Raw genomic sequence first — 21,283 nt, forward strand, 5'->3', positions numbered from 1 at the left:
TGCTTCGAGTTTTATACTGCGACCTTTAGACTGCGATTTTTATGCTGCTATCTTTAGACTGCAAGTTTTACATTGCAAGTTTTAGACTGCAAGTTTTATACTGCAAGTTTTACACTGCAAGTTTTACACCGTTGGAATTATATCACCGTGCACCGGAACCGACACATACTGCAACCTACCGGCGCTCCCTGCTCTCGACTTGCTGCCGCCTGACCAGTCCTGGAAGATCGTGCGGCTGGCTACCACCACCATCAGGGGAGTACCGAGCAGCGGTGCAAAATTAGACCAGGCCTTCTGCCCACTACCCTTAATTAATTAAAAACATATATATTCTTCTCCTGTTACCCTTTCATTTTTAATTATTTTTCTTTAAAACGGCACACGCGTCTGGTATCGGGCCAATCTGAGATGTCTTGCGTTTGGTGAGCCCACGTAACGTCGGCACAAATGAGCAAAGAACTCGATCTACCGTTCCGGTAAAAATATTAGGTCCCGGCTCGAAACCAAACATCCGCGGAGCTGAGTTACTAAGTTGATGCTGAGCGCTCTCGGCGCCGCGCTGTCTCGAAACCTCCGGACCTGACCAAGACAAGATCACGTCTCCGCGCACATCCTTCATACAACAACAAATCAATACGTGAGCTATTCATGCCGTTTTAATCAAATCTGTCAGATCTCAATGCTGAGGTAGCCAGGCGGCAGGTTCTTCAACAGAGTTTGGAATCAGACATTGGAAATCTCCGGGCGAGGCCGATGTCCGCCGGTGAGCGTCTTATGGCTGAAAGATTTTGTCAATAATTATCTTTGTGACCCGTTCTTATGTAATATTTTCATTGATCTTGTTTTAAGTATACCGAAAATTATTTCACCTTTGTAAGCTTAATTGGCGTCAATTAGCTCAAATGAGCAAAAACTGGCTGAGCACACAAGAGCTGCAGACAAAGACGTCTTTTATAGAAGTGCGCGCCTAAACTATTTTGATGTAGTTTGTCAGACCAAAAGGCACTTTAAAGATCGTATCAAATATTGCAAACCGTTTGGCGATCGCTATTTAATATGGAGGCGCGATCAAAATTATAATGAAACGCAAAAATATTTAAGCGGTCGTGTTTTAATGGCAGTTCGGCGGAGCTTGGTAATCGGTTGTCACATGCACTGTGCGAACGACATCGGGTCAGTGTAACACCGATTAAATTGTGTTATTATTAGAAGAATTAATTATTTTATGTTCGATCTGTACATTTGTTTATATAATCCAAAATATTGTCATTAAAATTTTATAAAAATCTCATAAGTGTTATTCTCTACGTAACGAATTCGTAATGTCTTAACTCCAGAGTGTACTGCTTTTCCTCAAGTGACAACGTTTAATCGTCTTTTTGCTACTGTTTGACGTGTGAGTGTGCACCGGCTGGAAGCTTTACGTGATCAATAATATAAAAAATTTAAAAGTCTAAATAATAATTAGTACTGATTTATAATGCGGCAACAACCGAGTGTTTTCCCACTGCTTGATAGGAAACCATGTTCCTATGATTTTTAAAACCCAAAGCGTGTAAACGCTGTACTAGAGCGGCACGCCAGACCTCCGTGTACACATCATGAAAGAAATGATCGATCCTTCAGTCGCGCGATGGAGTATACTCGCAGTTGCTTCCGTTCGGGCTGCAATGCCACAAGGGGTGGACCCTTGTGGCATTGCCGTTACTACTACTACTATAACAGTATGTACGAACTTGTTATAAAACATATGTGGCTGAACTCTCTGTATCCGGCTGGTTTTGATGATTGAAATTTTAAAGAAACAAACAAATTATTATAATTATTCAGAGTTATTTTCAATTTATTTTTCTTTGCCAAAATGATTGGACCTAATGAAGAAGTGCGACACATCATAAAATTTTACATCAAAAGAGGAAAAATTGCAAAGCAAGGCGCGAAATGTCTGACGTTTTTTGGACATAATACAGAGTCGGTAAAAGTAACATAAACGACTTAAGTATTTTCATTCCGGAAATTTTGATGACAAAAATACACCACGCTCTGTCCGGCAGGTTGCGGATACAACGGCTGCCATTATTGAAAATGGACCTCAAATAGTTTTGACCCATAAGAAATATCTTGGGCATGCAAAAGCTCGACATTTGAGTACCATACGGGCAATTTGAAAGAAACCGTATACCCATTTGTTTTTTATTATTGAGATCTAATATCACCTAACCGTTTTGAAAAAAATGTTAAATGGTGATAAAAATTGGATCACCTACGACGAGAAAAAGATCGTAGGGTTAGCTCGCAAGAAGGTGTATAATGGGATAAGAAGAGCATCGTTTATTATGAACAGCTATCGCAAGGCAGGTTTGTGACGCTTGCAGCAGCGGAGACGGAAGAAAGAAAAGCCGCCTTCTCGAGCGGCGGACGAAACCTCTACCTACCTTAGAATAACATGTGTAACAATCATTACAGAAGGATATATGCAAGGCTACTCTAAGCACATGGCATAATTCATATGAAATATCACGGGTGCCCGGGTGTCCGGGCGTCCCGTGAAACGGGTGGAACAAGAACCCCCATATTCACTAAGGACTCAAAAAAGAGGATTGCTGTCAACAACAGCAATCCTCTCACCTTAGGTGCAGCCGCCTGCAACCCACTCCGGTTAAGAAAATTCAAACTTCGCATCCTTTGGAGGCCGAGACTCGTCCTTAACTACCCAAATGATGCGATTACCATGCCACAGAACCAAGTTGAAGAGCTTCGCAGCCGGACGACGTTGCGCTCCCGCGAGCGCGCGGCACTGATAACAATAAAAACGTTACTGGAGTTTCCGCGACATTCGAATAATAGCAACTGGTCTAGCCAAAGTTTCGCCCTCTGCGGCGTCCTCGAAGGGCCTCCTCCATCCTTTACGCGATTCGACTAACGGCCCAAGCCAAGGTTCCGTTCCGGGAGCCCGTGAGTCCAGTCGTTCTATGGAACCTCCGCCTGACCGACCTAAGTGAATCAATGAAAAACCCTAGTTTTTCATTGATTCATTTATGTCAGCCTTTAGACGCACACTGCGAGGCCTCTTCTAAAGATCGACACAATGACCGGTCTTGCGTTGCCCGCATCCAACGGCTTCTCGCAACCTTGATCATGTCGTCAATCCACCTAGCAGGCCCCTCATTCACGACGTGCGTACTGGCCCGTGGTTGCCGCTCGAGAACCTTCAGGGTCAAAGTTAAACCAGAAAAGTTCGTTGCGTGAAATCATTTAATATGTTGCGAAGGTGCGCTCAGTAGTACAGATAGCCGTACTCCAGGTCGTAGTCGGGAGCGACGGCCGCGCGCCGCGCGAGCACGGATCCCTCCAGCTCAGGGTAGGCCTCCATGAGCATTCGCGCCTGTTTTTTGTTCATGGTGCCGTTGACCACGATGTCTCTAAATGTGCCATTCTTCATAAAGTTCCTGTTCATCAACCGTATCTGAGTTAACTTCTTCATGAGCTCAGCATCAATCTTTATCACCTCCATCTCATGAATTTCTTTCACTGACTGCCGGTCCTTCCTGTACTGCTTCTTCAATTCTTTAATGAATCTCTTCAGTTGTTTCGTTTTCTTTTTTCTCATGGATGTTCCGTTCCTGTAGGATCTATCCAAGATCTTCCGAAGTTCCTTGATGATGTTCTTGATGTTCTTCTTGATCTTGCGTTTCCTCTTGAGGCGATCGCGCTTGCGCTTACGTTTCTCCCGTCTCCTCTTGCGCTGCCTCTTCTCGCGCGAGCTCATGTCCCGCAAGCGGCGCTCCTCCGTGTCCGTCTCGAGACTGGACTCGGCGAATGAGACGTCGAAGCCGCCATACATGTCGTAGGTGGAGAGCTGCAGCGCACAGCAGACGAACGCGCTGCGCCCGCAGGCGAGGTCGCCGCGGTACACGCGCAGCTCGGGCTCGCACTCCTGCGCGAGCACGCAGCTGCCCCACGGCATGTCGTGCTGGTTAGGGTCACCGCACGGCACGCCCCACGGCCCTTCAACGTCATAACAAAATGCTAGCGTAAATACTTTTAATTAGCAAAATTATTCGTGGCTACACGTCGTACGGCTACGAGGCGATCATCTTTTATGATGGCAGCTTGATCATCTACGTTTTTAATAATTTTAAGTGAATATTCCGTTATAAAATTAACTTTCTAATAAAAATAATCTTTGTAGAAAAAAAAAATTATAAATAATTATATGACGTGGACGTGGTGGTATTGCGTGGACAGCGCCGAGCCTCCTGAACTGGCCGCTGGCAAGTTCTCTATAATATATATGCTGGTAATGTGTAGTGGGAAAGTTAAATGCGATTCCTTACGCGCGGCGGCCATGTTGACCGTGTCTCCCACGGGCACGGACGAGTTGAGCGCCTCCAGCTTCTTGACGAGCCAGACGTCCTTCCACTCATCCTTCCAGTGCTGCAACTCGATGCTGGAGCTGGAGCTGGCGTAGTCCGTGTCGGAGAGCTTCCTGCGGCCGCGGAGCATCATGTTCATGACCGGGTCCTTACGGAACCTCTGCTGCTCCTCTACGCCCTTGGTTCTGTGGAGCGTGCTTCGGAGGGGTCCGCCTGTCCTCAAAGCCATAGCTTTATTTTTAATCCGATTAAGCTTTTTGAGCTCCGCGGCCGCCCGAAAATAATCATTTCGCACCTGGATTTCTTCGATCGCTTCGGATGTGTGTTTTGCTCTTTTGGCCACGTTTTTACTCCTATGTGCCCCGTGTGCGGGGAAAAGAGTCGTACACGAAGCTTTGATAAATAGAAATAATATTAAATTATTGACGAGGCAGCCCATGGCGCGCCCAGCCGCGCCGTGAAGCGGCCGACATCGATCCGTGCCTAAATCGTAAAATATTCAATTGAATTATTACAGTTAACAGTGTATTGCTTTATTTCTTTGCCGCCATAAATGTCAAATAGTTTAATAAAAATTTACGAATGTAATAAAGATAGGGAGCAAAATGTTTTATATTAACTTTTCGACTGTTTAGCATCGTGTCGGTAGGACCAGCACTTGAAGCATACTAATTCCTTTGGCAACGGTTAGAAGAGTGGAGAATGTCACTCGAGTTGTAGTGAGGGCCGTGCACTCGGCTCGACGATCGCAGCAGGCAACTGTCGCTCGAGGAGCGCCCCTCGTGCACCTCTGATCCAGCAGCGGACCAGACCATGGTGCACCTAACCATCGACTGTTCCTTGGCGAGGAAAGAGCGGATTACCAGTTTCGGTTGCATGAAAGGATCTAGGAAGGAACCACCGCCTTACTGTGCAATAAGGAAAGTACACTTTTATACGAAGGTCATAGGGCGTACGATAAGAGCCAACAAATAAAGGGTATAATTGAAATGATTAACAAAGTAAGAAAAGTAATAGTACACTGTGTTAATTTTAAAGTCAACTAAAAATAGACTGTGATAAAGATAATAAGAAAACAAAATAATATTAAACTAAGGCAAATAAATGTAAACAGCAAAAATAAACACCCAAAATAATAAGAAAATGTAAACGTAGGATCCTGCAGAGGAGATGGAAGTGAGGCGACGTACGAAAGGAAACTTAAGAAAAGGAAAACGAGATGTTATGCATGAAAAAAAATGGAAATAAAAAAAGGATGAGAAAGGAGCATGACAATACTAATATTCAGTAAAAAATTATTTATTGTATAAATAGTATAAAATATGTACTATAAAAAATATTTTTGCATAATAACGCGAGGTCCACAAAAACGAGGACCATTCAAAAAAACGGGTAACATTCCTGCTCATATAATTTCCTTATACACGAGCATTCGCCGGGCCAGAGACAATTCTACTCTTTTAAGTACACAAGTGGAAAATGCAGAAGTTGAGCCTCTCAGAGAATGAATAATATGGCTTTCTAATTAAAAAGAACAAAATAAAAACAATTGACTGTGTTGAATTTATTGAAACAACAGTGGTTACATTGTAACAAAAACATTTCATTTGTTGAAGCGCCATTAAGATACAACTTCAACTACAGCGTTAGGCCTCTCCAACCACACTTGGTAGTCACTATTCCTGTCGGCAGGAAATGTCTTTTTGGTCCCACAAGTGTTGCACGTCCACTGTATGAACTTTCTTTTCCTTTTCATTTTCAAATGCATTTTAGCGGAAACTGTGTCAATGAGAATACAGCGACATTTCTTACACACTTGTCTCTTTATGTCTGGATGTCTGAAATAAAATATTTAATTGTTTAATTAAGTCACAGCTTGCAGCGGAAGACTGCGCTGTGCATGTGTGTGCCTTGCACTAATGCACTTGTTTCTTTATTCAGAAAAACGTCACAATTGTCAGGTTAGTACTAAATCTTAAATATAGTTAAATTGCTGTACATAGGAGCTAAGTAAACATAAGGTTGCCACTATTTTCTCAGAGTTTTTAAAAAAGTTAAGAAAATGAGTCCCTTAATTCAACCATTACCCTGCACTACCAGCGAACTGCAGGATTATTGCATAACAACTGTTCAATTGGCTGATCACACCTCAGATGGTGCGATGGGTCTCATGTAACAAACATTTCTTTAAAATTTTTATACTATATTTATATTAAAAAAATAGATTTACTATACAAGGGAAAGACCTTTTGTGTTTCAAAAGCTTAATTACAATAGTTTTCTTAATTCTCTTTAACTATTTTGTTAATAAATGTGTCTTAATGTCTTCTATCAGTTATATCATTAAACTGACCGAGAAAACAGTTTCAGTAACTACAAGAATGAGTGAATGTAACATGATAAGTATCCTATACTCTTGATTTGGCATCTGGATCTTGGAGCAATGGTTTAGAAGAGGTGAATCATTTTCATTGTTAATAATTTTGTACAAAAAGTCATTGCATGCATGCATTCAAGTAAATACTTCTATTTTAATGTTTCTATACTGTGGCACAAATTACAGCTTTTTATCTGGTCGTCACTGTTATGTCCATTTATTAATTTTATTTAGTTGTAACCATTTTTGCTTGTATTCAAAGATAAAATAAAGCAAAATAAATATCTGCAGCCAAACATAATAATTGTACTTGGTAACAAAATGCAACTCATCATTATATATTTGACTAACCCATCTCTGAGAGAAAATTTGTCACATAGCTGATAGACCATCATCATACACAATGATTACTACTTACTGGCTTCACATTTTCTCGGATATGTCACATACATTTAATGTGCTGCTCAAACATAATGAGGCATTCATAAAGTAAAACACTAACATTCTGTATCTTCTGGCAAGTTATGGTAAGAAGCATCTTAGCAAGAAAATATTGCCAAACTCACTCTTATGTAATTGAACTTATAACACAAAATCACTCAGCAGTATAGCAGTATTCCAAAGCATTAATAAGATTTATGCAGTAATAATTGTGTGTGTACTAACATTTTTAAAACATTCTTCTTTGCTACATTTACTATAAGATTTCCATAATAAGAAGATAATGCTGGATTTTTACTTGCCATGTACTTGCTTATCTGTAATATACATTTTTTGTGAGTGTAATGGAGTATTTTTATTAAAATAATTTACAAACAACTTGTTTTGACCCCTTAAAAAAAGAAAAATTATTTGAGGACTTTAATTGGGAAATGGGATATTCATAATTTTTTTCATAATTATCATAATTAATTCTTTTCTTGGCTTATTCATTATAGATTTGCACCCACGTGTCGCGTAAACTATGGTGAATTAAATGTTTGTAGTTTTTTTTTACTTTAATAAAGTTGTTTTCATAGGAAAGAGGACATTAAAATACATAATTATATCAGCGACAATCGTTACTAAAATTAATAATTACCTGGTATAAATAGTTAATACGCTGAAAAGAATCATTTCCCTGAACTTTTTTTGTCATGTTAAGCTGAAATATCAAATTTAAGACGAGATAACTCTACTGGTGTGTTAAACAAGTATCGTAAACATAAGCAGAGAGTTGTCATTCGATTCAGTGTCAAACATTGACATTACTTTGACGATGGTTAAAATTAACACGAAGTCTTTACTGGTCTCATAACTTGATAACTGCACTAAAATAATATTATTTCCGCCAATATCAAATGCTTTTTATCTTATTTTATACTTTGTTTCATTGATCTACGTGGCTTAAAATATACGTCAAGTAATTGTTATAAACAATGAAATAATGTTGTTTAATTTTTTAACATAAGAAAAAAAATATGTACACTGTAGCGCCTGCGTAAAACGTAACAAAAATTCTTATCAGACATTTAAATTTGACAATTATCGTAGACACAATAAAAATGTTTAAATTCACTAAATTAAACATTATGTACTTAATGTATTTAGTATAACCTCCTCTAAATTTAGAAAAAAAACAAGTCCAAGGTTTTTTTTTTTATAGTTACTCACTTTTCTAAATTCTGCATAATATTGTAAATTCAAGAGTCATTGAAAAAATTATTATAGTTTTGTCCTGGTTCAGTCATAGTGATCACTGTAATTGTTGCACGTTAAAATGTTAAGTAGAAAACGTTTTATTTTGGCCAAATTGAAGTTAGGAGGACAATGCTATTGTAGGTATTTTTCTTCGCAAACGAGCCCGGCTGAAATTGAAATCCCCTTCTCTAACGGGTAATTATTTGAGGTTATATGCGTAAGTTTGTTATAATATATCTTGTTGTTCAAAGTATTTACGTAACAACTTGCTTAAAGTAAAAAATTAAACTATTTAACTTAAATCTTTCTAAATCAGATTCATTTAAATCCTTATAAGTCGAGGGCTAATAAATAGTTTCATAGGATATAATCATATCCTATGAAACTATTTATTACCAACTGCATTATTGTATACCGTTGTCTGTGCATACTACTAATATGCATTTTGCAGTCAGAATATTGATAATGCATTTTGCAGACCTATTATTTTCACAATAAGAGTGGTATCATTATATAGTAACATAGACACATGTTGGAGGTTACACAGGCGCAAGGTAGTACGGTGTTTTTGTTTTAAAATAAAGTCCAGACAATACTTTCAATAAATTATAATTGTCTATAAACAATAAGTATTATACAATATAACATGTTGCACTAACTTTTACTTGTGACAAAACAGATCTGTAACTTAGCAACTAGGCAACTTCTTTTTTCAATCTTCCTAACCATCTACAAAAGGGTTTACATAAAACATATGAGCAAAAGGCAGACAAGATTCTTTTTAATGGTTGCTAGTCAGTGAATTTTGTATGTAAATTTAATTTAATTTAAATTTCAGAACAACATTGAAACTGTCCACGGGGCGCTATGCCAGATTTGCAGATGGGGCCTGTGTCGCTACTTTGGGTGACACTAGTGTGCTGGCCACCGTAGTGGCAAAAGCAAAACATAGTGGCAATTCATTTCTGCCACTTGTTGTGGATTACAGACAAAAAGCAGCAGCTGCAGGAAGGATACCCACTAACTTTTTGCGAAGAGAGTTAGGTACTGATTGCAAAATTCTTGTAAAATCAGGTGGCATCTTTACTTTCTTGCTGAGAGTGAACAGGCTGAAACCTATTTTGTACTGATTCAAAGAAGTAAGTGTGTCGGTGCATTTCATCAGACACATTGATGCATCTACTTCTCCAATAATTCTTGCATATTCTGTGTTGATTGTGTTATGCATTTAAATATCTCAGACCAATGATTGTCTGATATATTTGAAAAAAAAATATTCATCTATCTGATGTACTTATGACTTATATTACCATTGTTCTATTGACAATTCATAATTGTTATTGAAACAATTGACATGGAACACAGAAATGGTTGTCACAAGGAATTGGACATTGCATCATTAGCAGAGCCCTTGGTAGCAACATTGTAACTGTTCAGATAGGTAATTGTTATAGAATGTGGATGTGGGCAATATTGGTTGCATCATTAAACATTTTACACTTTTCTTCTGTTTGTCTCAAGAACAAAAGAGTTTTATAATGGTTCTGTATTATGAACGAAGGACCGACGGAGCGCGAGGTGCTAACGTCGCGGCTGGTGGACCGTTCGGTGCGGCCGCTGTTCCCGCAGGACTTCGGCTGCGACACGCAGGTGGCCTGCAACACGTTGGCGCTGGACGGCGTATACCCGCCTGAGACGGTCGCCATCAACGCGGCCGGCGCAGCGCTCGCGCTGTCCGACGTGCCGTGGGCCGGGCCCATCGGCGCCGTCAGGTGATTGCTCTCCAACAACTTTGTTTTTTTATTACTGAAAATTCACATAACTAGCTGCAACACTGAAAGAAGACAGGCCTGGCTATGACACCTTCAAACTTAGCAAGCAGCTGCATAGTAATTATGATATGAGTCAATGAACATTTACAAATCACAAAGGAAACACTATTCAACCTGGTTTTTACCACTATTTTATCAACTCTTACGTACATTTGTGGTGAATGGTGCAATGTAAAGGAAATATATATTTTCTTGTTTTGAAGACAATTATCACTCTGTGCTTAAAAGTCTTCTGACTTGGGTAGTGTTGGACAGTTACAGTAAAGTTTCAGCGGCGTGGCAGGCTTCGTGCAGAGGCAATGTCTCAACAGCGGCGACAGAAGCAGCGTGTAAAGTTCAATATTCCTTTAAATCTCTTTTTTCAGATTAGGCCAGATAGAAGGCGAAATAATAGTAAATCCAACTCGCCGGGAGCTGGAGCAGTCGAGTCTCAACCTAGTGGTGACCGCCACCGCTTCCAACCTGGTAGTCATGCTGGAGGGCTCCGCCAATGACATTCTGCAGCAGGACTTGCTGAAAGCCATCAAATTAGGTATGAATGTAAGTCAAAGTTGTTTTGTTATCCGACGCGGGTGCCTGCAGTCCGCGCGCCTTCAGACGTTTACAACGCGTGGACCTTGGAAGTGAACGCTCTGCTGTGTTTGACTGCTTGTTAGCAGATCTCGTGTGCAGGTCTGTCAAGGGTTAAACTTAATTTAAGTTGAAGCGAAAGACAAACCTTAAGAGCTCGCGAAATTTAAATTATGGAAGCGTGCGAACTGTGGCAATGGCTGCATTCCGCATCGCATACTGCGAGGTGCCGAACTAGCCTGCATCAGTATCGAAGGGCGGTTTAGTGAAGCGACCCGAGAGCGCCCTGTGAGCGTGCTCGCTCTCACAACGTGCCGTGTGCGTGCGCAGGCGTGAAGGAGGCGCAGCACGTGGTGCGCGCCGTGGCCACGCTGCAGCGCACGCGCGGCCGCCGCAAGCGCGACTACGAGCGCCCCCCCGCGCCGCCCGCCGCCGCCGCCGACGCGCTGCGCTCGCTCTGCACCATGAAGATCCGCGAGATACTCAGGTCTGCGAACGGGACTTCAACGAATATACAAACGAACTTACCGCAACTCATGTTCGACGTCAGTCTCGAACGTGTGGAAATAAATGTTTTCGATGCTCACTCAGGAAGCTAATTATTGTCATGCACTCTTTATAAAATGGTATTTTTAAAGAGCCTCTGTTGAGTTTCTCGTCGGCTCTTCTCCGCAGAACTGCCTTCCGAGCCAGTGGCAGCTTCTTGTACGGACACAATGCCGACGTTGTTTGTTCATTGACGAGTAAAAATGCTTGGAAAAGCCTATTAGAATAAAGAATATTTTGATTTTCGTGCGTCCCACGGGTGTACTGATGGTGAGCAAATTCATTTTGAAATTATGATTTTTTTGTCGTGGACGGTGGAACTCTCGCTACAAGTTGCTCCGTTCCACGTATGTAGAAGTGAACGTACCCGCGCCCCCGCAGCGACTGGAGCCACGACAAGACGTCGCGCGACGTCGCGCTGGCCGAGCTGCGGCAGGCGGTCGTGGCGCAGCTGCGCGACGACGCCGACGCGGGCGCGCTCACCGACTGCTTCAACGCGCACCTGCGACAGATATTCCGCGACATGATCTTCGAGACCGACACACGCTGCGACGGCCGCGCGCTCGACCAGCTCAGGGAGATCAGTTGCGAGGTGAGACCTGCCTTCACCTCACCTGGCACTAGCCTGCAGCGCATTGCCGACTCGTGTTCGGGTCTTCTTCTCTTGCAGCTTACTAAAATGGAGATAGGATATCTCTATTTTCGAAATTGCCATTTTTGCATTCGCCTATTGGCGAAATAGTGTCATACTGACTCCCTCCTGTCAGTTGTAGATTGCCACTGCTCCCTTGTGCCGACGTACATTGGGAACAGAGGCGTAGCAGTTCCTTGCCGATGCTCGCAGGTGTCGCTGTACGAGCCGCTGCACGGCAGCGCGCTATTCCAGCGCGGCCAGACGCAGGTGCTGTGCACCGTAGCGTTCGACTCGCCCGACAGCGCGCTCAAGATGGACACGCTCACCGCTCTCACCAGGTACCAAGTGACCGCGAATGCCTTCGATTGTCCCAAACGCTTTCGTAACATCGATCTCGCGCCGCAGTGGCACCAAGGAGAAGAGCTTCTTCCTGCACTACGAGTTCCCGGCGTACGCGACGGGCGAGGTGGGGTCTCGCGGCGGGCCGGCGCGGCGCGAGGCGGGCCACGGCGCGCTGGCCGAGCGCGGCCTGCTGCCCGTCGTGCCCGACCAGCCCTACACCGTGCGCCTCACCGCCGAGGTGCTCGAGTCCAACGGTACGCGCCTACGACACACTAGGGTGTTGCGTTATATTGCGAACGTCTCAGTTGAGGGGTGCATCAGGTTCCAGCTCGATGGCGTCGGTGTGCGGCGGCTCGCTGGCGCTGCTGGACGCGGGCGTGGCGCTGTCGGCACCGGCAGCCGGCGTCGCCGTGGGGCTTGTGTCGCGCTACGAGGACGGCGTCATGCAGGACTACCGCATCCTCACCGACCTGCTGGTGAGTGCGGTCTTCTTAACGGATGTGACGTCGGCCCGGCGCTGTGCACGTGAAGCGAGAGGAATGATCGATCGTGTCCGTCTAACCGCGCGCAGGGCATCGAGGATTACATGGGTGACATGGACTTCAAAGTGGCGGGCACCAAGCGCGGCGTGACGGCGCTGCAGGCCGACGTGAAGGTGGACGGGCTGCCGTTGCGCGTGATCATGGAAGCCGTGCAGCGCGCCTGCGACGCCAAGAGCCGCGTCATCGACATCATGAACAAGTGCATCGACAAGCCCAGGTGCTCACTAATTTCCCGTAACTTTTGAGTCTTACAAAACGTAAGTCCAGACTTATTGCACTCAAATTCATCGCCAATTGTGCCCATAGCATTGCTTCGCTGATATGTATTCTCTCTGGAAGTCAGCGTCTGTCTCATCTCAATCATATCATAATCAAAAAAGGTTATGTGGCTAAGGCGCTTTATTTAATCTGCGTGATCGAGTGCAGGCAGGACCGCAAGGAGAATATGCCGGTGACGGAGGAGCTGGTGGTGGAGCCACACGAGCGCGCGCGGCTGCTGGGCGTGGCCGGTATCAATCTGAAGAGGCTGTACGTGGAGACGGGCGTGCAGGTGTGTGCGGGGCGATGGGGCGGGGTGCGAGGTGACGGCAGGCGCTCACTCGCGCGCTGTTGCAGGTGAGCGCGGTGGACGAGCGCCGGTTCACGGTGTTCGCGCCGAACGCAGGCGCGCTGGCGGAGGCGCGAGCGCGCATCTCCGAGTGGCTGCGCAGCGAGCGCGCCCCCGAGCTGGAGTTCGGCGCGGTGTACACGGCGCGCGTCGTGGAGCTGCGCGAGCACGGCGTCATGGTGGCGCTGCACAGCGCGCTGCCGCCCGCGCTGCTGCACAACTCGCAGCTCGACCACCGCAAGGTACACCCCCCACGCACGCGACGTTCCTCTCGCGCAGTTCTGAACTCTTGTGCGTCCTGGTGATGTGCGTTTATGACGTAACGTATTTGTATAGTTCTTTGACACCGAAGCACGTAACGCCAGGCGGTGCCGCGCAGTGTGACGTAGTGACAAACGGTGACAACGAAACAATTTTGCTTTCGGCAGATTCAGCACCCGTCAGCGCTGGGGCTGACGGTGGGCTCTGAGATCCATGTGAAGTACTTCGGGCGCGACCCGGTGTCGGGGCAGATGCGCCTCTCGCACAAGGTGCTCAGCTCGCCGCCGCCCGCCGTGCCGCGCAAGTTGGACAGGAGCTAGGCCGTGCGCTGCTCACCGGCAGAGCTTGCCTTCAAAATATAATCCTAATTCATTTTAATGTAAAATAATGTAAATAAATAGACTGAAAAAGCAAATTGTTATTGCGTGTGGTGGACGTGCAGTGGTTGCACTGCCGGGGCGACGCTGAGCCTGTACTGCGCTGCTTATTAACTATTTAAATATTAAAAATGTACTCGTTGCGTGCGCTTCACTTTTTGTTTTTATCATATTGCTATAGACTTCCGGTATGCCCTGCCGGAACTATCATCATCATCAGCGCTTTGACCATAGCTGCTAAGCTATCAAACAATGATATCAAAATTATTTCATGTGGCAGCTCTCTTCTGCTGTCGCCCTGCACCAGAAGTAATCACCGCCTGTACATACAGAACAAGGTCACGGTTCTGGTTCATTTTGATATCCTCTCGTAGAGAACCTTCATTTGTAGGATTTAGTGTTTCTACAGATTTTTTTCAGTTCACAATCATTTTATATATTAGCAATAAATTTAAAAATAAAACGCAATTTAGTTTTTAACTTTTATTTCAAGAAATACTCTGTACAATCTATGAAAAATATGTATCACAAAAGGACGTTTTGTCGAAGGCACTGCAGCGGGCCGGCCGCGGGGCCGCGACCGGCTCCCTTACATCTAACAACAAAGTGATTGTCAAAAAATAGAGGAATCAATAACAATACTCTGGCTAGAGACGATTAAATAATTATAAAATATTCATTACAAAACAATAATTAACATGTCAAAATCCACAAACTACTTAATACTTGCAGTCTTTGATTTCGTTGTGACCACCAGCTTTAACCCATTGGCTGCGTCACATCCGTCGCGTGCGCGTCTGTACAACACGGGACCGCAGCGCCGCGAGCCGGGCGAGTGCGCGCACGCGCCGCCTGAGATCATTCTGACTAAAGACGCGGCCGCGCAGCAACAACAATACAACAACGAGACGAACGGGGAGCTGCGCCCTCGCGCCCGCCACGCGCGCACGCACGCACACCAGCAAGCTAACAATACAAGAGAGTGCGTGGCGTCGTAATCAACAAATGAGAGGCGGGCGCTGCGGGGGTCGGCTCGGAACCGTCACAGGCAGTGCAGAGAGGCACCGGGTTAGTCTTATAGATAATCGATGGCAAGAATTTTGCAATGTTAGTACGTAGCCTCGAGCCGCGAGCCGTGCGCGTGAGTATTGGCCGCTAATACTATTACTACGAGGTGAGTGTCATCGCGAGCGCTGCGGCGGCGGGGGCGCGGACCCGCGCGTGCGACACTGGTAACACGTGTAATGTTCATAACATCAATTGTAAATATACTTTAAGCATGTCTATATATTGGGTCGCCTGCACTTCGGGCTGCGGTGGTTCAGTGGCTGAGGCCGAACAGCTTGAGCGCGTTGAAGGCGGTGGCCAGCGCGACGTCCTGCGGGCTGCGCCCCATGAAGCCGGCCGCCAGCTCCACGACGGCGGGCAGCGCGCACGGCTCGTTGCGCTGGAACGTGCAGTAGCGGTTCACGAAGTTCATCGACCTGTCCGGCGCGACACACACGCGTTAGTACGACAGGCACACACACATGCAAATAAAAACATTCGCGATGAGAGCAAACGAACATAAAAACAGATGGACCGGAAAGAACAAACAGAACCGACGCTTTCTAACAATTTGACGACTCTAATTGAAACTGCACATTTCGTTTGTGTCTAAGAGAGGTAGCCTCGCGCCGCTGCGAGTTCACTCCGCCAGTGGCGGCCGGTGGTGGGCCGCGTGCTATGTATCGTTGGAGTTTGTGAAAAGGAAGGTGGCCGGCGCGCTCACCTCTCCGTGAGAGAGTCCTTGACGTGCAGCGGCAGCTTTGAGGCGCGCATGTTGGGGTACATGAAAGGCGAGTCCGTCTCCACCAGCAGCTTGTCGAGCGGCAGCAGGCGCTCCGACAGCAGCCGCCGGATGCCGCCGTCAGACTTGTCCTTGCAGATGTAGCCCGTGATGCCGAGGTAGAAACCCTTCTCGATATACCGCAATCCCTGTTCCACGGAACCCGTGAACGAGTGCACCACTACGGGTGGCAAGCGCGTGCCGAATTCCTCCAGGATCTTGATCAGGTCGTCTTGTGCTTCCTTTTCGTGGATGAAGAGAGGTTTCTGCAGCTCACACGCCATCTCTACCTGGGAAACGCATAAAAACTGTAAACCAATGTTATCGACGATAATTGCACTAAGCACGAATATATTGCACTCAATATTTTATCGGATGACGTGCAGAGGGTTCTCGCGCGAGACGGTTCGTCGGCGGGCTGTGTCGCGGCACAACCAGCTCACCCCACTGCAGTCCACCGCGCGCGCGTGCGCATGCTTAACAAAGTGACTAGCGTAGGAAGGATTGATATATTTATGAGTACTCCCCGTGGCCACGCTGTCACTGTACGTGACATGATAACGTTATGGTTTAGCCGCACTTACAATTCAATTATATAAATTAATCAACTCTGCTGCTTTAGGGCACTAGGCTTGTAAGAGCAGCTGCTGCGGAGGCAGCTGCGACTGTTGACGAGTGCAGCTGACTGACGCGGGGGAGGCCCCAGGCCAGGGTGAGGGACTGGGGTGATGCGTGACGACGGGTTAGTCCCCCAACCTATCCCTTTGTTAAGAAGTGTTTTGTTCGTTATATTTCAGTTTCTAAAAAGCGTGACAAGATTTTGCTTGCGTTATCAAGTAAACCAGTCTTGTGACTTTTAGAGTTACATTTATTTTGTTTGAGCGCAAATTTTATTTGGCTACGATCAAGTAAACTCATTACAAACTCACAAATAGAACCTTTGCCTGAACGCATCCGGGGCCGCGGCTGCGTGGACGTAGCTCAGCGTTCAAAAGCAACACAATTGCGCTTGACGTGTAAATTAGAATCGACGGTTTCCTTCCCACGCCTAAATAATTAATTTTAACGATCGAAATAATCGGGCGCGTATTCTCTCAAGGTTGCGCTGGCACGCAGATGCCATCGGCCGCCGTTAGCAACAAAATATCTGGCCATTGAACTTATATATTAATATGTATTAAATACAATTAGTGCGCACGACGCCCCACTTTTACAATAAATCTTTTTCCCAGCGCCTTTTTGTTCTATTCGTTGATATTTTGCCTGAACGCATGTCCTCGGGTCCGTCGCAGAACTGTGAAAAAACTCGCGGATGCCTGGTCGCGCACGCGACAGAATCATCGCAGACAATTCGCGCGCTTCTGTATTCATCTTTATAACAAGTATGATTCCAGAGGACGCGTGAGCTCGCGCGGGAACCGAAAATAACTGGAGAAGCGGCGCGCTGTCGAATTCAATTAATTGGTGATTAGGGCGCGTCGCGAGCACGCTGACATTAGCCAGGCACAGGCAGTCGCCCCGTTGACAAGCCAACGAAGCAGCGCGCCGCGCGAGCGACACGTGCGCCGTTGATGACGCATGTTGCCTTGTGTAGCACGAGAAGCGACACGAAAACAATCACAGCATTTTTTGTTTATTAACAAAATGAATGCGCCGACTGCACAACAGAAATAAAGCGGTGAGCGCATCGCCGCGCAACGAGGTGGTGGGGTTCTCCCACTCCGTTCTGTGTATAACTAACGTGCGGCAGATTGTAAATGAGAAAAAGCCTTTTAAATAGACTTAGTGGAGAAAACTGCGTAATACAATTTAATCATTAGGGCTGTAATGAACGATTGCAATCGTACGCGCGCTTCTTAGCCGAGATCCAATTAGCTTGCGGCGCAATCGCAGGGATGTCGCACTGAGCGCCTCCAGGGCACTGAAAGGTGAACATTTTCACCGGCGCCTACGGAGACGCGAGCTCGCGACCACAGCGTCGACTATTTAAGTGTAGCGTTGCCAGCTGCACGACAGGGCCGCGCTCTGTCAGCATCTGACCTTTAATTATTTGAATAATAATAAAAATGCTAAAAAAATCAATTTTCAAATTTCGTACAGCATTCTAGTTTTAACATTTTTTCCATCACAAGTCCCTGCTGTCATTTGGTCGACGAAAATCATTCCAGCAACAATATCACTTTCTAAACAAAACAGTTGAGACAGTTGTGTCCCGCGCACTGGCTGCTACCGAAGTCTCAGCGTACGGCACGTCGCGTTCAGAGCCCACTGACACATTGCCGTTTTGCGCGCGCGGCGACGAGACCACAAATAAACACACCACTATCATGAGATATCGCTACAGACACCGAACTCGACTTTAACGTCTGTTTCTAAAATGACCACAATTTTAAAATCTTTTTAAAAAGAGTGACCTTTTCTACAATTTGTGAAGTGATGAAACAAATATCTGATATTTCCCCGTATGTGTGGTTGACACCAAGTGGTGCACGCAGCACCTACCTGTCTTTTAAAGACGTCGCGCTGCACCGGCGGCTCTGAGAAGTCCTTTGTGTAGTTGAGGCCGCACTCGCCCAGTGCCACGCACTCGGGCGCGCCGGCCAGCTGCCGCAACTCTGACCACATCTCCTCCTCCACCATCGACTTGGCGTCGTGCGGATGTACCCCTGCAATGAAACGCGAGTTTAGTCTTTTGCAGATTATTTAAATTACTCAGTGCACCTCAGGCAGCCATGCAATCCTGGTCTAAATGCCTTATATCAATGCATCATCATCATTCCAGACTTTGGATGTCCACTGCTGGACATAGGTCTGTCACCGATTTACAATGGGACCAAATGGCAGCAAGCCACTTGCCTCCTTCGAGCATCACCTGACAACCTTTAATAAGGTCACCTGTCCACATTGTGTGCAAACATCATAGGTGTGCTTGCTATGTCCTATACAAACTATATTTGTCACTGTGGGCCATGGACAAAAACTTACTAGTCAACTAATGATCTGTATTGTTATAACAACAACAAACATGTGTTAGTGTAGTTGAGTTGAGCACTGAAACTTATCTGACATTATCATTGATGGAATAAGGTCAAACTTGAGCATTTTATCTGCGCATAGACAGCACACAGATAATCTTTCGCAGATACTGCTAAAGGCAATAATAAAAAGGACAAATATTATTTTTGTCACTTAAGAACAGACTCAAGATGCAAAGAAACTACATCTATATGTGAATATGTGACATACAGAGATATTAAAACATTAAAAAGCTGTACAGAGCATACCTGCTGTTGAATAAATTGTGCCGGGGTACAAGCGCGTCAGTCGCAACGCCTCCTTGCTGTTCCTCACTGAGGTGCCCGTGACCATAATCTTTTGGACACCTGCGCAAAGGAAACGCGACAATAATTGCAACACCTGAAGCGAAACATACGAGCAATACAGAGCGAGTATGTGGGTCGTGGCAGCCAGTGTCGACACACTGCGCGCATATTTGCACGACAAGTGCAATTTTAACTTTTGCACGAAGTCGCTGCCAGGTCGGGACGCACCTGCATCCTTTGCTCGCTGCACCACCGAGTCAAGGTCGCGGCCGTACTTTTTGTTCGTTAAATTCGCTCCTATGTCGATCACGATAAGATTCTCGTAACAATTCTTAAGTTCCTCCGAAATCTGTGTCTCTTCAGACGTCATCCTTAATTTAGTATGAAGCTTATATGTTCGGTGTTTATCTGCAATTAGATCGTAAATTTAATATGTTTTCTAAAAATAGTTTTTCACTAACTTAACAAAAATGTCCTTACAAATTGTATCAAACACTCGTGCTGGATAAGCTTCCGAAATTTCTAATGACTAGTTAACACGAACACCCTCCCTACTCAGCTGCCACCATGTTTTGAAGTAAGTTTTCTTGAGATTTGGCAAATTGGAGACCGATCGCAACGTTTACCGAGATCACACATCGCAGTTTTTCTATTCGCCGAGAGTTTGCTAATACTGTAACTCGATTGGCCGGAATCCTGTTGTAACCGAGAACATACAAGTACTCCGTATAGATTAAATTATATCCACACGTCGCTACAGAATTACCGTTTAAGAATATAACATTTCAATATAACCATAACATAACTATGAAACAGTCTATTAATTATAACAATATGGTAAATTCAAAGTAATACCGAATAAATTTGTAAAATATGTATTCTATGTAGCTATTTATGGGCAAAAATATTTTGTTCTACACGTGTAATACAGGTTAACTTATGGTCTTTTACTTAATCATGAAATACACACTAAAACATTTTTATTATAATGTAAATTATAAATCTATAAAATATTTAGGTATCTAACTAATTAGTATTTTGTTTAATACAACTTTTGAGACTAATGTCACTGACGGTGACATTGACAGTAATAAAAGACAGTAAATTGCTTTCTTTGAAATAATTTGATTTTTTAAATCTATTTCTTAATAAACTTCTCTGTCCTTGATCTTGTGCGTAATAATATTTATGTAGGTCACTACAGGTTCGAAATTAAAACCTATTTAATAATTGTTTTAGAATCGAAATAAAATGAGTGTTAAACAATTTTTGTCAAAAAATTTAGTCGTAATCGTTATGGTGCCTTTTATCGTGGGCGCGCACTACGGCTGGTACAAATTACAGGGAGTCGATTATATTGTCAGTCCTGAGGATCGGAAACGGTTGCCGTTCGCATCGGTGAGATGGTTTAGACTGAACTATTACAACACAATAACCTAACCTCTACATATTGGCTTAAAATTGTGAAAATCAAACTTAACTTTAGATGAGCACAGCCCGCCTTTCACTGGATAAAAGGCATTGCAAAAATCCATTATCCTTTCTGAATAAACTATGTTTAAATCACATGAGAATAAAGCGTTTACCATTTTCAGCCCTTAGAGCCAATGAGACGTATAATTTTTGCGCATCAGTGTTTTCTTGGAAATAAGAGGCTGTATCACCACTCAAGATCAATTGCTAGTTCGTAAGAATTAAAAAAATAAACCCCGCATAGCTTGGAAATAACCTTTTAGTTGTTGTTATTAGGGTGTTTGAAAAGAGATTTATGTATATATTTCAAATGTATTAAAAATTCAAATCTATCCATTTTCCTAAAAAGGCTGTGTTATAGGTACACCAATATTAGTCATGGTAATGGCTGATGGACACATGTATATATTTTTACCTATTTGTTTTTAATATCAAATATTTTTATATTAATACTAGAAAATTAGTGGTCTATATTTATAAACATGTAGAACTGTTTTGTATGTATTCACCTAATC

General features: G+C 44.4%; 4 protein-coding genes across 4 annotated transcripts; 1 reads left to right on the forward strand and 3 right to left on the reverse strand.

Moving 5' to 3' along the window:
• Positions 1-3,237: 3,237 nt before the first annotated feature.
• LOC137919948 (uncharacterized) lies at positions 3,238-4,881 on the reverse strand. The gene is made up of 2 exons (XM_068763172.1): positions 4,338-4,881; positions 3,238-4,008 (listed from the first exon to the last, which is right to left on the reverse strand). Exons 1-2 carry the CDS (start codon positions 4,813-4,815, stop codon positions 3,278-3,280), a joined length of 1,209 nt encoding a protein of 402 aa, XP_068619273.1. The 5' UTR covers positions 4,816-4,881; the 3' UTR covers positions 3,238-3,277.
• Positions 4,882-5,720: 839 nt separating this feature from the next.
• On the reverse strand, positions 5,721-7,972 carry Rpp21 (ribonuclease P protein subunit Rpp21). The gene is made up of 3 exons (XM_068763174.1): positions 7,835-7,972; positions 7,420-7,511; positions 5,721-6,214 (listed from the first exon to the last, which is right to left on the reverse strand). The coding sequence occupies exons 1-3, from the start codon at positions 7,889-7,891 to the stop codon at positions 5,998-6,000; spliced, it is 366 nt and encodes a 121-aa protein (XP_068619275.1). The 5' UTR covers positions 7,892-7,972; the 3' UTR covers positions 5,721-5,997.
• A 353-nt stretch (positions 7,973-8,325) lies between these two features.
• On the forward strand, positions 8,326-14,738 carry PNPase (polyribonucleotide nucleotidyltransferase 1). Its single transcript, XM_068763171.1, has 13 exons — positions 8,326-8,628; positions 9,272-9,477; positions 9,995-10,205; positions 10,631-10,797; positions 11,166-11,322; positions 11,763-11,973; positions 12,226-12,353; positions 12,421-12,611; positions 12,679-12,833; positions 12,929-13,116; positions 13,326-13,449; positions 13,515-13,748; positions 13,935-14,738. Exons 1-13 carry the CDS (start codon positions 8,513-8,515, stop codon positions 14,085-14,087), a joined length of 2,241 nt encoding a protein of 746 aa, XP_068619272.1. The 5' UTR covers positions 8,326-8,512; the 3' UTR covers positions 14,088-14,738.
• On the reverse strand, positions 14,613-20,017 carry LOC137919949 (3'-5' ssDNA/RNA exonuclease TatD). The gene is made up of 6 exons (XM_068763173.1): positions 19,776-20,017; positions 19,524-19,703; positions 19,257-19,355; positions 18,471-18,638; positions 15,916-16,258; positions 14,613-15,628 (listed from the first exon to the last, which is right to left on the reverse strand). Exons 2-6 carry the CDS (start codon positions 19,663-19,665, stop codon positions 15,466-15,468), a joined length of 915 nt encoding a protein of 304 aa, XP_068619274.1. The 5' UTR covers positions 19,666-19,703; positions 19,776-20,017; the 3' UTR covers positions 14,613-15,465.
• Positions 20,018-21,283: the final 1,266 nt, after the last annotated feature.

Source organism: Battus philenor, unplaced genomic scaffold (assembly GCF_028537555.1).
Source record: "Battus philenor isolate CCGP_79_NKW_IND1 unplaced genomic scaffold, ilBatPhil1.0.hap1 SCAF_17, whole genome shotgun sequence".
Classification (NCBI taxonomy): Eukaryota; Metazoa; Arthropoda; class Insecta; order Lepidoptera; family Papilionidae; genus Battus; species Battus philenor.

Coding starts and splice junctions, on each gene's coding strand:
- LOC137919949 (XM_068763173.1), bottom strand. CDS start 19,665: ATGACGTCTGAAGAGACACAGATTTCGGAGGAACTTAAGAATTGTTAC. Junction 19,356..19,523: donor GCAGCGAGCAAAGGATGCAG/GTGCGTCCCGAC, acceptor TCCTTTGCGCAG/GTGTCCAAAAGATTATGGTC. Junction 15,629..15,915: donor AAGGACTCTCTCACGGAGAG/GTGAGCGCGCCG, acceptor CGCGCCGGACAG/GTCGATGAACTTCGTGAACC.
- Rpp21 (XM_068763174.1), bottom strand. CDS start 7,891: ATGACAAAAAAAGTTCAGGGAAATGATTCTTTTCAGCGTATTAACTAT. Junction 7,512..7,834: donor GTATTAACTATTTATACCAG/GTAATTATTAAT, acceptor TGTATATTACAG/ATAAGCAAGTACATGGCAAG. Junction 6,215..7,419: donor AAGAAGAATGTTTTAAAAAT/GTTAGTACACAC, acceptor ATTTTATTTCAG/ACATCCAGACATAAAGAGAC.
- PNPase (XM_068763171.1), top strand. CDS start 8,513: ATGTTAAGTAGAAAACGTTTTATTTTGGCCAAATTGAAGTTAGGAGGA. Junction 10,798..11,165: donor GCTGAAAGCCATCAAATTAG/GTATGAATGTAA, acceptor GTGCGTGCGCAG/GCGTGAAGGAGGCGCAGCAC. Junction 12,834..12,928: donor GCATCCTCACCGACCTGCTG/GTGAGTGCGGTC, acceptor AACCGCGCGCAG/GGCATCGAGGATTACATGGG.
- LOC137919948 (XM_068763172.1), bottom strand. CDS start 4,815: ATGGGCTGCCTCGTCAATAATTTAATATTATTTCTATTTATCAAAGCT. Junction 4,009..4,337: donor GGTCAACATGGCCGCCGCGC/GTAAGGAATCGC, acceptor ATGACGTTGAAG/GGCCGTGGGGCGTGCCGTGC.